This window comes from Astyanax mexicanus, chromosome 5 (genome assembly GCF_023375975.1).
Source record: "Astyanax mexicanus isolate ESR-SI-001 chromosome 5, AstMex3_surface, whole genome shotgun sequence".
In the NCBI taxonomy this organism is placed as follows: Eukaryota; Metazoa; Chordata; class Actinopteri; order Characiformes; family Acestrorhamphidae; genus Astyanax; species Astyanax mexicanus.
Window position 1 is genome coordinate 48480649 of NC_064412.1, and position 16739 is coordinate 48497387.

A 16739-nucleotide genomic window follows, 5' to 3' on the forward strand; every position below is an offset into this window, starting at 1 on the left:
AGGCACGGAACGCTATTTCTAAAGGCTAAATATAGACTGAACAATTCTCAGTAGATCATGTATGTGTTAAGCTACAAACATAGTTGTGAAGAGGTAGAGTTACAGGTATACAGAGAATAGGTCTATTTGAGTAATGTTCTAAACTACTCAAATAAGTAATGAAAAAATACTTTAAGTAATGACGTTGAAATTTGAATAATTTCAAGAACTTTGAAAGTATCCTCAAGTGCAAAAAAGTCAAAAAAAAAAAAAAAAAAAAAAAAAAAAAAAAAAAAACGTTATGATGAAACTGGCTCTCACCAGGAGTGCCCCAGGAAAGGTCTTGGGCACATATACAAATGATTACATGTGTGGTGTGATTAACGCCCTTTTGTGTTAAGACTCCAAATGTCTAAAGTGCTTTGCCCGCTGCCCTATAAACACACTTCCCAGAGGCAACTTTTGGGTAGTGCCCCTCCTGATACGAGATCTTTGACTGTTAGACTGTAGATCTCTATTAGGGCTGAACGATATATAATTTAAGCATAGTCATTGAGATGTGCGCATGCACAAAAGTCACATGACAGGACGTGCAATGTCACCTGTAGCAATTAAATCAAACATGTCATGTTGCAATGTTTAAGCCCATGACACAAGAAGAATACACAGCGCTGTCTCTGTGTCTGTGTAAGTGACAGGCTGCTGCTGCCTGAGAAATGCGAGAAATGCAAGGAAAAGGGGAAGTGGGAAGGGGGAGCAGGAGTAAACATGAGGTAACCACATGGCTGGGCACATGCATGTAAACGCACATGTCGAAAGCTGTGCACCTCAGTTCTGCACAGTTACAGTTAAAACTATAGCTTAAAGCACTGAGAAAAAAACGCCATTATTTATCTTTAAAAAGGTATTTAAATTCCGGATTATGGTTGTTTTGCTGTTTTCCTTGAGTTTTGAGTGCTCGACTGACTCTGAAATGCTGACTCAGCTCTCAGTCAGTCCGGATCTCAGCCGCGAGACAGAGTGTGAGTGGGGGTGGGGCTGGTGAAGTCACGTGTCCTGCACTGTTTAATATTGCGATATATATATGTATGTATATATGTCAATTTTTTTCCAATACCGTGCAGCCCCAGTCTCTATGATGCACTCTAACACTCTATGACTTTGACAGACTTTGAGAGAAGTTGCATCATTGTCATTGACAAATTAGATATCATATAGGCTGACTGTCCACCAGAACTGTTGAATTTGTTTGCAGTTGTGCCATGAATGAAAAACCTGGACTGCTAAGAATCAGAATCATATCATCTTGTGAGAGCCGATGACTGTCATGTTTAAGTATGGAGGCCTTGTCTGATATCCAGATTTATTTTTATATGCCAGCTTCAGCAACCAACGAGCGCGCAGCACATTTACCCACAGATGTTGCTGCAGCTGGGTCTGTAGATCCTGCTCTACACTCATAGGTTACTGAAACTGCGTCTCGGCTGCTCTCATAAATGCTGGATTGGTGATAAATTAAGGACAAGCCCTACAACAGGGGTTGGCAATTAAGTTTGACCCAGGGTCAAATATTTTCCAAGCCATTATGTGGTGGGCCACAAAAAAAAAAGCAAAATCTGTTTTGGACAATGAAGTGTAATGGGATGGAGTGCTACAGACTAGTAGCTCTTCAGCACAGAGGGTTGTTGAACCCAATTGCAGAACAGTTGATCTCAAAGCAGGTAAACCCAAGAAGAAGAGAAAAAATAAAAGAATAAACATAACGCTTCTCACGAGGGATCGAACTCGTGTTGTCAGGGTCACGGTCCAATACACTACCTCTGCCCAGGCTAGTGAATTGGGATGACTGGGAAAAAAACTCTCTTATAAGGAGATATAGAGCCCGAGAACGGGTGGAAATTAAAGTCATGGACGAGAAGTAAACAAAAGCTCGCCAGAAAATAATTTTATTATTATTTTTTTTTCATTCAAATGTTTAACGCTTGTGGGCCACATCTGGTGGAAAAGCTGTGTGTGTGTGCATTATCCTGCTGAAAAATGTTTGGAAGCCCTGCCATGTGAGGCAGCAACACATGGTCGCAGGATGTCCTGCACATATCGCTGCAGGACGCCATAAGCAACGTGCACGCCTTTAAAAGATCCAGCTTCAGCATTCACTTTATCAAATCACCCAAAAGGAATGCAATCCAAAGATGTAAATTTTCACTGTTCGAAACAATGCAGGCTATTGTTTTAGGCTCAAGACCATATTTAACATATTTAAAGTATTGCGATTTGGATCCTCGGCCAACACAATCTCAGCGTGATATTCTGTCCACATTGTACGACTCAAATTAGACAAAGAGAAGTCATGCTCTCACCACATCACTGGCACTGGAGAAGTCATTGTTCAGGAGGCTCTCCAGGGCCATCCAGCGCACCGGCCTGTTCTCATTATCCCCCAGGCAGTGATAATCCATGGGGAACAGATCTCTCGCCAGCGCGTTATCCGTGATCTTCACCTGCATGCTGTCATCAATACTGCAGCAAACATAGAGACAGACAGTCAGGGCATGCCTGTCCGTCTGTCTATACCAAATCTCTTAAACTGGCAGCCAGGCTCATTAATGCCCACATAGTTGGCTCAGACAGAGACAATCAGCACAGAGGGAGCAGAAATAAGAGAAAGAGACACAACAGACTCCAGACTAATGTGTTTATACAGATGTGCAAAATATCTACTTAAGTGCTGTATACTGGTACTTTGGGTACAACAAGGTGAATACAGGACTGTCATAATAATATATAGTTACAATTGTTTCTAATCATCTTCAATCTGCTGGTATGTAAATATATGTACACTATATATTTACATTTTTCTTTGAGCCATTTAATTTAAAACAAGTATTTTTTTTTTTTATTTGTTCACATTCACATGTTAGCATTGTTGTACCAATTCCATGTTGAAATACTTCACTGCACTTTAAACGTGCTGTGTAAAAGCATTATTGTGCTGTTATGTATGCTATAAAATAATAAACCATCTATATATTCATAATTATATAGATTTTGTTTACACTGAAAATTCAACAGTGCAATAATGTATGTTAATAACAAAATTTAAGTGTATACATAGAATATTAAAATGCACATATTCTTTTTTATTTAGTAAATATTGTGTTCTATTTGTGTACTAAGTGGGATTACACAAGTTCTTCACTCACCTGTACTTTTGTGACAGGCCTACTGAAGTGTACTGTGTGTGTGCATGTGTGTTTGTTGGGGTGTGGGGTAATACTTAAAACACACTTACACACAGTTCCTGGCGGCGAGGTCTTTGTGGATGACCTCCCTCCGTGCCAGGTAGCTCATACCACACGCAATCTGGATCGCCATGTGAACCAGATCCTGCTGAGAGATGGCCTGCACCGGTGGAAGAGGGAGACAGGAAGAGGATGAAGAAACATTAAGAAAATAATGTTTAATAATAAAGCTATACTGATGATTTGACTTATTTTACATAAATTCAAAGATGCCAAAAGAACGCATGAAACTAAGAGCACTGATAGAAAGGGTTGTGTTTGATTTGCTGTTAAAAAGTTAAAAAACTATATCTACAGTCATTCTCTAAAAATAACATACAAAGCATCTTTAATTTCATAAACAGTTTAAAATACTTTTCTTCATTTTGGTTTGATTAGTGCAGAAGACAAAGGTATAAAAGCAAAATTCTCCCCGGGCTGCTCTACAGACACCTCGCATAAACACATACACCCCCCCCCCCCATACACCTGGCCTCAGTACAGACGTGCAGCACGGGGACTAGACAGTCTTACATAATCCCACCCCATGTTTATGTAAGCTATCCTGTGTTACACAGAGGAAGACACACATACACACACAGTATCAGTTTGGACAAGGTTTGAACACCTTCTTTTTTAATGTTCCTAATTTACTTAGTTAATATTAAAGACATAAAACAATTACATACATGGAATTACATAGAAACTAAAATAAATAAATTCTCCCTCCCCTGATCTAATCCTGATGAAAGACGCTGAGAAAACTATTCCAGGGCACTCTCCCTCATGAAGACACTGAGATTAAAATACAAAGAGTGTGCAGATCTGTCCTCAAAGATAAAAATGTGCTACTTAGAAGAATCCAAAGTATAAAACATATTCTGATTTGTTTAACACTTTTGTTAACAAAAGCATGTACACAGACAAGAGCTGAACAGCCTAAATGGTTCCATCTATTGGTTTGGTTGTTGCTACGTGGTTGCAATGGTATTCCAGGTACTTACAATGGTGCTGCTAAGTGCTTGCTAGATGAATACTGAAGCGTTGCAAGGTGTTGCTACAGTGTTGTCAGATGGATGCTAGACAGTTGTTAGGATATCATCCAATGATTGATTCTGTATTTCAAGCGGTTTTTAAGTGGTTGCTGTGGTACCCATCCAGAAAATGCATAATACTATTGCAAGTACATTAGTATGCCCTTTCGATAATCACTCTAGTGACTTAAGCCACTATCAGACTAATACTAATATTAGCCAGTGGATCGACACACCCCTAGTGAAAACCATTCTTTGAAAATGTCTTCAACTGTGCCATGATTCTGATCAGATCTAATCTGAACGTGTGTCCAAACACAATTGTGAATCAGAAGTAGAAGACGGGAGTATCAGAACATTATATTAACTGTGCTTTGTTACAGACTTAAATGTCACAGTCTTCATAATGAGCAGGCTTAGGCTTGTTTATATGCTGTAAATACGATGATGGCGAAACGGCGCAGATGGCACTGTAATACACAGCGCGCCAAGTCATATTTACCAACACTATATAATCAAACAATTTACTCAGAACGCGGCTGCAGATACAGCCCAAACCAGATGTTCACGCTGCCGAGGAGTTGAGAAACCGAGCATCTGCTCCCACTTCCACAGCTTTGCCTTTTTTTTTTTTTATTTAATATGATGCTTCACTAGTGATTTAGGACTCTTTATGATTTACGATTTTATGATTTTATGCCTGTTCAGACAAATTCCTGCACCGGACCCGGAGAGGAGGAGAGCATGCTCAGGCCTGCAGAGATTAAACTGTTAGCATGCTGCATCACTCGTCAGCGTGTTCTGGTAGCAAGATGACAGACTTGTTGCACAGCTTAAATGGTTTCCAATTTCTGGTGAGTTGTTCTAGTAAGATTGGTTTCTGTGGTTTTGCAGGTGGTTTCCATTGTGTTACTAGTTGACTGCCAGGGGATCTACTCTACAGGTGTTGCTGGACACTAGAGGGTGCCAAGCTTTTTGCTAGGTGGTTGATACAGTCTTCCAGGTGGTGGCTATGATGTTTTGATTTTTGAGTTCTTACATAACGACTGCAGAAAGACAATTTTGCCCATTTTTTATTTGGAGATGTGCCTAAACAGTAAAAACAGCACCATTTACAGTATAACGATCAAATATCAAACTATTGTTCCTTTAACTGAGCAAGCACAATAAAACTCCACAGGGCTTTTGATAGGTGGTTGATATGGCCTTTTAGTCGATTGCTGTGATTTCCATTGCAATTTCAGAATGAAGGACAGACTGTTTAAATGGTTCCCACTTCTTGCGAAAGCAGAAGGTTTCCGTTGTGTTACTAGCTGACTGCTGGGGGGCTCACTCCACAGTGCTTACTATGGTGTTGCATGGACACTAGGTAGTTGCTTTGCTTCTGCTAGGTGGTTGATATGGACTCCCAGGTTGTTTGTGTGGTGTTTTGATTTTTGAGTTCCTAACTACTGCAGAAGGACTAAACAAAACAAAGAGCCCACATCAAATATCAAACTGTTGTTCCTTTAACATTTCTTTTCAAGATAGTTAAAACTGAGCAAGCAAAATAAAACTCCACAGGGCATTTGCTAGGTGGTTGTTATGGTCTTCCAGGTGCCCTAAAAATTCTGCCAAATATTTCCATTCAATCTCACGAGAGACTGGAAAAAACTACAGTGTGAGATCAGTGTGTCTAAATATGTACTTTAACACTGCAATCTCACACTCAAGGAAACAGACTGGTTGCACAGCTTAAGTGGTTCCCAATTTCTGCTAAGTTGTTGCTGTGTGGTTGCTGTGGTTTTCCAGGTCGTTTCCATTGTGTTACTAGTTAACTGCCAGGGGAACAGTGCTTACTGAGGTGTTTCCGGACACTTGGGGTTGCCAAGCTTTTGCTAGGTGATTGATATGGTCTTCCAGTTGATTGCTGTGAAGTTGCACAGTAAATTCTGCCAAATACTCCATTCAATCTAACGAGAGACTGGAGAAAACTACAGCGATCAGTGTGTCAAAATCTGTACTTTAACACTGCAATCTCACACTCAAGGAAACAGACTGGTTGCACAGTGTGTAAATGGTTCCCACTTCCTGCTAGACTGTTGCAATGTGGTTGCTGTGGTTTTCCAGAAGGTTTCCATTGCGTTACTAGTTGACTGCCGTGGGCCCCAATCCACAGTGCTTATACTATGGTGTTGCTGGGCACTAGGTGGTTGCTTTGCGTTTTAATTAGGTGGTTCACATGGTCTTTCTAGATGATTGCTGTGATGTTTCTAAATGCCTGCTAGATTGGGTGCGCTGGAGTGTTGCGAGGGAGTAAATGGAGAGCATGCTCAGGCCTGCAGTGGAGAAACTGTTAGCTTGCAGTAACTCTCATCAGCGTGTTCTGGTAGTGAGATGAATGATCCAACAGCATCCTGTTCCTGAAGAGCATTTTATGCCAACTGGATCAGAGACCCCCCTGGGGTGAACCAGCACAAAAGAGTGATTGTGCAGTCCACACTCCAATAAAGTACCTCTTCCCTTTTTCCAAACGCCCTGGTACTTGATACGGAGCGGCGCTGGGCACAGTAAATTCATTGTTCTGAGGAAGGCAATTAAATAAGGAGAACTTAAACACGTCAGGTGTTGGGATCCTGCTGGAGGGTCCAGAGCAGTTTAGCGCAGTCGGCATCCTTTAATGGTAACAGAACACCAGCCTTCAAACAGTCCATCATTACTTTCAAACGCTCCTTCAGAAGCTGTTAAACAGCTGTTTATGTGAGAGTATAAATTATGAAGGGTGCTCCGTTTCCATTAGACAGTTCCCACCGAGCTACAGCGTTCCACTTCTACAGAAGATGTGTAATTCTGTTCCTATTCTTTCTTCTGTCCTGTCACTATCCTCCACTTACTATTAGGACTATATTATTCAGTACTTATAACATATACTTATTATGTATATATTAAAACTATATATAAAAACACAGTAAAAACAGGAAAACACATGCATGCAGTTCTGTCTCAGGCAGTTATGTAAATGACTAAAGGGGTGTTCTGAATAGACACTGGGTCTTGCAACAAAGGGGCATATAAAAGTTCCCCTGGCTGCCCTATAAAAAGACTCTTAAGCCTCTTTATTTTAGGGTAGTGTACCTCTTGGTGAGAGATCACTGACTGCTAAACATTAATCTTCCATGCGCTCAAAGTTATCCCTCATTCTATTTTGCCCAGATGTCAGACTTTTAGAGGAGGTGAATCACAGGATGGTTGTTTCACAATAAATTGCCTGCCATCTAGGCCAATGGTCCATTTAAGTGCTACAATTCTGCCTTTCATTTCTGGTGCGATTATCTGCAGAGCATCACATTCAACAATCAGTCACCCCTGGTAAAGAAACAAGGGACACTAAAGCCCTAACACTAACACTAAAGAGTGTGCTACACAGCAGAGCGTGTTTATACTTCTGTGTGCGCGTATCTGCAGCTCTGTGTCGCTCTGCAGTTTAAACTGCAAAGACAGGAAAGTATGGGCAGGAACGTAAGGACCAACGGACCAATTGCAGGTGTCTGCGTTGCGTAGTTACATTTCCAGAGAGGTGGCATCAAGATATGGCGTAGTTTATGCAAAAGTATAAATTAGCCTTAACAGCTCAGTGATATGTGCAAGATAGCCAGAGCTTCCAACTGGCATTTTTCAGCAGGATAATGCTCACCCACACACAGCAAGTGTTTCCTAGGAATGTCTCCAACAGATTGCAACACTCCCTTGTTCTGCACGGTCTCTACATATATTACTAATCCAGAATTTCTAGGAGCAGCTGGGATGCAGCTTCAGTAACCTACGGGTGTAGAGCAGGATCTACAGGCCCAGCTGTAGCAACATCTGTAAAACCTGTATGCCTCCATGCTCAACCGTATCTCATTTTCTATCCAGAATAGAGGCTCCAACAGGGTACTAGAGCCTCCTTTCAACTATAAATGTATCCTTTCGCTCTAATACTGCTTGTGTATGCACTAATATCAATTCTTTTTATTCACTGTAGTCACCTGGGGGTTGTTGGCCTCTGCCAGCTTGCACTGCCGTAAGAAGAGCTTCAGGTTGCCCCAGTTCATGTAAGGCAGCAAAACCATGGGCTTCTCTCCCTCCTCTGTGCATACATGGCTGATGGGAAGCAGGTTCCTGAAAGACACAGAAAAGGTTAAGCAGTAGGTTTTCGCCGATTCCAGAATTCACTGACTCATGCTCATGACTCACACTGTGCCCACAGATATACGTTCTTTCAGAGCAGCTGATGCAAGGCTGGCTTTGCAACATTATGTCCAGAATCCCATTCAGGCTACTGAGAAACTGTGGTACACTACAGAGATCAGTGTGTGTCAAAACGTGTGCTTTTACACTGCAATCTCAAAATCAAGAAAGCCCAGACTGGTTGTGAAGCTTGGATAGACGCTGCTTCCTTCTAGATTGTGGCTATGTGGTTGCTGTGTTTTTTCCCAGGTGATTTATAATAATGTTACCAGTTGACTGACCAGGGATAAGCAGTGATTAGTATGGCATTGCTAAATGATCCCTCTGGCTATGTTAAGACAGCAGGTACATGTGTTCCTAATCTGATCTTTTTGCGTTACAATGTAGACAGCGAGAAACACATTGAATCGGACATCCTTTTCAGTGAGCTGGAGTGAATTCTCACTGATAAGTTCAGCTGCAGCCTAAAGTCATTGATAGCTCTTGAGATTTGGGCTGGGATTAAAGGGAAACTTAACGTGAAGCATTGCTCTGAAGTGCATGCATGTCACTTACAAAGCACAAACTACTCAGACAGATGTCAGATATGGGTCACAATAAAGACTGTGTGAACGTAGGCTCTGTGGTAATTATGGTATTGCTTGGTGATTACCATGAAAATGCCTAAAACGTATGATAAATGGAAGCTACATTGTGAAAGGTATCTGCACTGGTAAAAAAAAGAGCAATTACTATGCTGTTTCTTTAGTAGTTGCTAAGTGGCTGCTATAGTTTTGAAACATAGTTGCTATGGTGGTGTTAAGTGACTGCAAGGTGGTTGCATCAGTGCTGCAAGGTCACTAATGTAATTTCAGGAGGTTGCTATGGTGCTGTTAAGCGGTTGCTAAACGGTTGCTAAGGTGTTGCTAGGTGGTTGCTACTACGGTCTCCCAAGTGCTTGCTAGATAAGTGCTACATACTACATTGTAGTGCTACAAAGACACTGCAATTGTATTCAGAGTTGCTGTTAGGTATAAAGGGGTTGATGTGGTACCCCATGCAGTTCACTGTAAAATAAAATAAAAAACAGTAGCAGAATATGTTCATTTGAAGGAGTGTCCACAAACATCTTGACATATAGTGTAACTGTAGTTACTCTGTGCTAAAGTTTTTATTAAGCTTATATCTGGCCGGAGCATGGACAGATCACGGCTGAGGGCCTGGATTGGCTCACAACCAACAGGCTGGACAGGATGCAGACCTGTGCCCATCTCCCAGCAACCAAAACTGGCAGAGCAAACAAACACGGCTAACAGCAGAACGTTAAACAGTCTCTTTAAAGGAATATATACACCGGCTTCCTCAGTACTGCATTAAAACACACACTCACACAATCATTTATTACTGTCTCCACTAATGACATGCTTGTTTCCATTCTGTTAAATTCAGGTTATCTGCAAGCATGGGGAAATGTATGACTTTTTAATTAATGATTTTTTTTAATACAACTAATAAGGCTTTTCTATGAACCAGCTCATGTTTCCACCAGTTTAGTGGAAGCGTTAAAACGGCATATCATATGTTATCAACAGAGGGAGACTAACAGCAGCGGTGAACACGATTCACACTAAAGAAACTAGTATTCTTCAGTTCCCACTGTGAACGAACGTTCCTGGTTCCGGAACCTACTTTTCTTGGTGGAAATGCGGGGAAGGGTTTAAAATTAGGTTCGCGAACCAGAGCGGTGCCGGTTCCACGTCAGTGTAAAAAGTGCTATCAGAGTAACAGAAATGGAAATGCATGTACATTAAAATAGGGTACATCATCTACCATCTACATTAACATCTGCACTAGCTAAAACCATACAACTGTGTCAGTTCTAATCAAATGAATTAAAACTATATTAGAATACTTTTTGCCATAATGATATTGTTGGCAATATGGAAAGAAAAAAAAAGGTGAAAACGTATTTATTTGATTAATTTCAGGTACATACTACTTAAAAAATAATATATATATATTTTTTGATGTAGGTATAACAGATTTAAATATTCAGCGATACCAAATCTGTGTACATTTGTCTTTTTGTAAACAGTAACTTACAGTAACAGGTTCTTCACATAAAATGCTAAAAATAATAATAATAATAATAATAATAATAATAATAATAACAATAATATAAAAAATATGTAATTTAGCAAGAGAATGTAAACCTAACACTTAAGCAATGATACAAAAATTACCCTTACAGCTTTACAGTAAAAAAAAAAAAACGTCTAATGAAATAACTGAAAGTTATATAATGTAGTAGTAATGTTAAGGTTATCAAAACAATTATAAATCAACATTATAATCACATTTCAAAAAGTGTAAAATATCAATACTATATTGATTATATATTTTAATGCAGCATCGGCATGATAGATAGATCGATACTTTATTTATCCAGAAGGAAATTTAGGCATGCTAACTCCATTAAGGCCAATTTATACTTCTGCGTCAAACCTATGGCGTAGCCTATGAGATAAAAGCAAGATATATTTATACTTCTGCGCGCGTGCATCAGCTGCTCTGTAGTTTAAACTGCAAAGGCGGGAATGTGTGGGCGGGAACACAAGGTCCAATGGACTAACACCTGGCATAGGCTATGACGTAGGTTTCATGCTGAAGTATAAATTGGCCTTAAGGCTCACCCCCAGCTTGACTTTAGTTACTGCTTCAAAACAATAGGGTAACCCTGTAGTGAAGAATACTGGTTGTTAAATACTGTGAAACTGACACCAATAAATCCATAATTCCTGGTATTTACTTATTTAGGAGTATTTAATCATCTTCAGTAACACAGATGGTGTGAAGTATTGTACAGAGTTGTTTTGTTATATAATGCGTTTTGCAGAATCACAGTACTGCGTTATCAACGTTATCGAGGGAAATGTATCATGATTATATTATATTGTGAAATTCCCTGTGATTCCCATTCCCAGAGCATGTTGATTCATTTTTCAAGATCAAGAAGATCAAAACATAATTTAATGCAAATTTAACAGATCTACGACACTAATTGAACTGTGAATAAAGGTTAAAAGAATAGCTGGGTTTTATAATGATATTACTGTGTAATGATATATTACAGCACAGCTCTAATCTGCAGACACCCTGTAAAGGACAGAAGCTCTGTTCAGCTGAAGGACTTCCTAACGTTTCATCAGTTCCTCTACAGCGGCTCTCTGCACTTCTCGGAAATAGACTCTGCGTCAGATAGGAATTGAGAAACTGCTTTTAAGGGGAAAAGAGAAAAAGGAAAATAAAAGTGACAGCGTGGGAGTGCGGCAGCGTCCTAAATCTCTCTGCGTAGGAAACGTAAAGGTCTGCAGTGGCAGCGTGGGCACCGCTGGGCACCCCTGTGGGTTAATGGTAAAAACTTCCATTGTCACGATATTTATTCATTATCCAGACAAGAATTTCCAGCTTGACTTTATTCACAGGACCCCGAGGTCACGCAGGGGATAGTCTCAGCTTCCAGTTCAGCAGGTCACCTGATCAGACAGTGGCAGTGGAAGCAGTGGAATTTTATACAGACAGACTAGTTTTCATTGAGTGAGTTTTTTAAATGAGCCTTAGTCAGTCAGGTGGAAATCACAGTGATAAAATATGATAACGGACTGTGGGGGTGAGCTAAAGGCAATACAACAACAATAATAATTATAATAAATCAATTTCTTAGACATGCCAAAAGTCATGGGACAAAAGTACGTAAACTGATCATGAGGTGTAACATCAAGAGATCTGCTTGGGAATGCCCAAACCTGTATATTTTGTTTGTTTGTGTTTTGTGCCATACCAGCAACATATTGGCTATTTTATGGCATCAACAATGTTCGTGACTTGAGCATCACAGATTTAATCCGTTTTTTATATGAAGGACTTTCAGAAAATTAAGTATTTTCGCTGGGGGAATCTTTTCAAACAGTTCTTTCATATTTGTAACCATATAAAAGTTATTTCTGGTTAAGTTAAAGCAGCACTAGGTAGGATTTCCTGGATTTTTGGTCTTTTTAAAGAAGTAAAATTACAGCTTGAACCTCACTGCAGCGCTGCACTGAGGTGTAATAGGAGGAATAGCGGTGCTCTCGTGTCTGAGCCGGAGCTCCTCTGAGCTAAAACCAGACTAAGTTTTCCGAGGCGGCCGCGACCAATGCTCGCGAGAACTGCGACCTGCTTTCCGACCTTTAGTTCTAACAGTTCTACAAGCACCACTGGTTCATTCTTTACAAACTAACATACAGACACTCTGACAGAAGCTGGAAAGAGACCGAATATGTCTGTGAAAGCCAGAAAACAAGAAAGAGAAACTAATCCGCCTGAAACATTTATTAGACTCTACAACTGTAGGGAGAGCCCACAAGCACAAAATCTCAATCCTCCCTAGTGGAGCTTTAAAGGTTAAAAGTGCAGTGCAGTCCACTAAGCTGTGTTTAATAATTTGAGGAGTATCACAGAATTGGCAGGATTGAGTCTGTTCACCAACCAGGAGGTGGAGGTGGGTAATAGCAATACGTCCAATTCATCACCTAATCATGATTGTCTGATCTTGTATATTAAGGAAGTCCAAACTGCATTTAATGTTTACAGTTGTATAAGTCCTGAGGTGCTCTCCTGTTGAGTGAGGCTCCACACTAGCCAGCGCTGTCATTGGGCAAAGCGGCATAAATGATGGGAGTTGGCGTGAGGCCTGACTTTTGTAATTTACTTGGTTTAACATTCCTCTACATTCATCTACAGCATCAAACTATATTGTTCTGGGAATGCACTATAGAAAGCTAACACTACCACCCACAACAGACAGTGAAGTGTGTGGTAAAGATGGTAACTCCTGGTGTCTGGCTAGAATTGTCCATGCAAAGTGACAGTGGCAACTCGGGAGAGGAAAAAAAAAAAAAAGAAGAAAAGAATCACATCTATATTCAATGTGGGAGATGCTGTCCACATATCCTACAGCTCATTGCTGTCTTCCTTTAAGCTAAGACAGGATGTGGCAAAAGTCCCGGGACATTACTCTAGTTCCTGTCCCATCCCATTTAGCACATCAGTGTATATTACATATTTTTCTACACTGTAAATTAACCCTAAAGTGTTCCAGACTATGAAGGAACACATAAGGAATCATGTAGTAACTTAAAAGTGTTAAACAAACCAAAATACTCTGTGAATCATTTAGATACTTTTATCTGGGGAGCTGTTAACTAGAAGGCCGGTAACTCTGATGAACTTATGCTGTAACAGAGGAAACTCTTGCTCTTCCTTTCCTGGGGTGGTCCTGATGAGAGTCAGTTTCATCATAACGTTTTTGATGATCTTTGCGACTGCACTTGAGGATACTTTCAAAGTTCTTTATTTTTTTTGACTGACTGACCTTAATTTCTTTATTTAAGTATTATTTTTTTTTCTTGAGTATTTGAGCAGTTCTTGACATATGGATTGAAACATTACTCAAATAGGGCTATTCACTGTATAACAATTCTACAACTGATGCTCTCAGACGTAAGAAGAGGAAAGAAATAAAAAAAATAATAATCATGAAAGCCATTCCATATTCTGGTTTGTTTAAGACTTTATTTACTAAATAATTCCTTACATTTTTCCTCATAATTTTGAGAACTTTAGTATTAATCTGCAATGCAGAATGTTTTAAGGTGTGTCTTTTGACTGGTATTGTAAATCTATGTAAGGTACAGAAATGAATGAATGAGATGAAAGCTGGATGAATATTACTCACCTTTCATCATGGCCAGGCAGCTTATAAGTGAATGAATGAACATAAGTAAATGAAAGAATGGGAAGATGGATGGACAAAACGCTGTGGTGATACAGATTACTTTAGATATTATACACTAATTTTAGAGCCTATATTTTATAATTTTAGAGAATATTCAATGAAGACCCACAGCATCACCAAACACGCAAAGATGTGAGGTGGGATCTCCATGGAAATCACCTGATTTCAGGACAGATTTTTATTGGGAACTATTTTTGGAGAACACAGACAAAAGCTTGTGGTTTTTGGAGACAAATTTGTGTTTGCGCGTTGTCAACAGATCCTACTTTTAGATTTGACAAATTTTTAACTACACTACAATAAACATAGTGAGAGATAGCAGTATCTTCACCAAGCCGCCAGAGTAGTCATTTTTAAATATCAATTGTAAATCAAACCATTGTTACCTTAGAACCACTTTATAGTCCAAGCCGCTAGGTGGCGCATTGGCCTGTCACGATAATGTTTTTTAGTAGATATTTTTTAGTAATTTTAAAATTCACAAATTAAAAAATGGAATATAAATATGCTTAAATTTTTGGAATGTAATAACACTTTACACAGGACAACTAAAGCGTTTTGGTTTGTGCTGCATTTGAAAATTACAGATGTTTTGGTTCTGCTGGAATAAACTGTGTAAAAGACTACAGCAGCAGTAAAACTGTAAAGTATCAAATCAGATAAAATACAAGAAAGCAAACACATTGAGCAGCAAAAATGATGAGCATTATGTTCATTTATCCTATTTTCTGTCAATAACATAATTATTGGAACAGGCCTATTGGTGCAATTATTAAACAGTTAAAACTATATTGACACTATGAGATCAAATCTACTATTAAAAACAGATATATAGTACTAAGCAAGATTGTGATTTGGCGTAACGGACAGAAGAGGATGTGGATGTGGAATGAGATTTAAACTTAAAAAAAAAAAGAAAAAAGAAAAGAGAGAGACAGACTACAGAACTAAAGCTGACGGTGACTCACCTGTGATGAAGCCCTCGCAGTTTACAGCTCTCCGTCAGCATCATCGTCACCTGCACCTCTGAGGCGTGATCTAACACACACACACACAGGATACAGCAGCGTTATAATCTAAACCGTTAGTCATGATGAAGGAGTGTGTTTTGACGAGACATCTTGGCGTAAACATTTTCATTGAGAAATAAACTGCCCTCTGGGTGCAGAAAAAAAAACAGGCTGCTTCCCAACTGCATATACTAATCTTAATCACTCAGGTTTCTCAAGTTTGTACACTAAATATTACGCACAAGCCTGTTTAGTACTAACAGGAACTAATAAAGCACTGCTATGCTGACATACATCACTGCAGGTCTTCCTGCCACTGTCTCCTCTGCATTTGCACCGTTATCTGCCCTGTTTTCTGAATGATTGTTCCAGACAGGCATGTTACGATAATCGTATGATATATAGACAACCTCAATACTGCCTATTGTGTTTACTTAGCAGAAAAACTGTGAAAATAAATCTGTGTGTCAACTATGTTTAAAAACAGAGGGTTTATCTTAAATGCTTTATGTTTTGTGCTCTTTAGAAGCATGTGGACATGCTTTATTGCACTATTTTATTACTAATATTATCCTTATACCAATGGCACAAAATGTGTCAACATAATTTGCAGACAGTAAATATCAGGAATGTCTAATCTTTTTTTTTTCCCAAAGGAAGCCAGATTGGACCATATTAAAATACCTAAGGGCCAGTTGTTCTTATTCAGAAATTATTTAAAATACAGTATTCAAATTATGAAAAAGCAAACGTGTATAAAACAAATAAAATACACTTAAAACTGAAGTGCATCTCATAAAAATTGGTGTCCAAAGTCAGTGCAGTGTTTTCTCTGAAAATCTTCATGCTTCCCTTTGCTGACAACTTTTATGGAGATGTGGATTTTATTTTCCAGCAGGACTTGGCACACTGCCCACACTGCCAAATGTACCAATTGGTCTTATATAATATTACAATTTTCTGAGACACTGATTTTTGGGTTTTCACTGGAACCCATAATCATCAACAATAAAATAAATAAACCCTTAAAATAGATCATTCTGTGTTTAATACATCTATATAATATACGAGTTTCATATTTTGAACTGAATTATTGAAATAAAGTTTTTTTTTTTTTTTAAATATAATTTTTTTTAGATGCACTAGTATGTTACACTCTGAAATGCTTTGCATTTAGTATGCAATAAGGACACAGACTACAGACATTATCAATTGTTTTGAGATTTAGGGCCCTCTCTGGTGAGAATGAGTAACTGCACTAAGCATGCGGAAGAATCATTGTAAACTAGCCGGGTGTGATGCGGTCTCCTTTCAGAGCAGATGAATCCGATTCCAGGTTATGTTCAGTCAGAGAGAGACTGAACATGCTCAGTCAGAAACTTCACTTCAACTACACACTTTGTTTTTATTA

General features: G+C 39.2%; 1 protein-coding gene across 3 annotated transcripts in view; it reads right to left on the bottom strand.

Annotated features, from left to right (window-relative positions):
- ryk (receptor like tyrosine kinase) overlaps positions 1 to 16739 on the bottom strand; it is a 100731-nt gene that overhangs the window by 9985 nt on the left and 74007 nt on the right. For all 3 annotated transcript variants that reach the window (XM_015606977.3, XM_015606978.3, XM_015606976.3), the window contains 4 exons: positions 15287 to 15356; positions 8302 to 8434; positions 3272 to 3381; positions 2340 to 2499 (listed from right to left, as the gene is read on the bottom strand). In XM_015606977.3, the coding sequence (XP_015462463.2) occupies positions 2340 to 2499; positions 3272 to 3381; positions 8302 to 8434; positions 15287 to 15356 (473 nt within the window). The remainder of the gene's footprint in view (positions 1 to 2339; positions 2500 to 3271; positions 3382 to 8301; positions 8435 to 15286; positions 15357 to 16739) is intronic.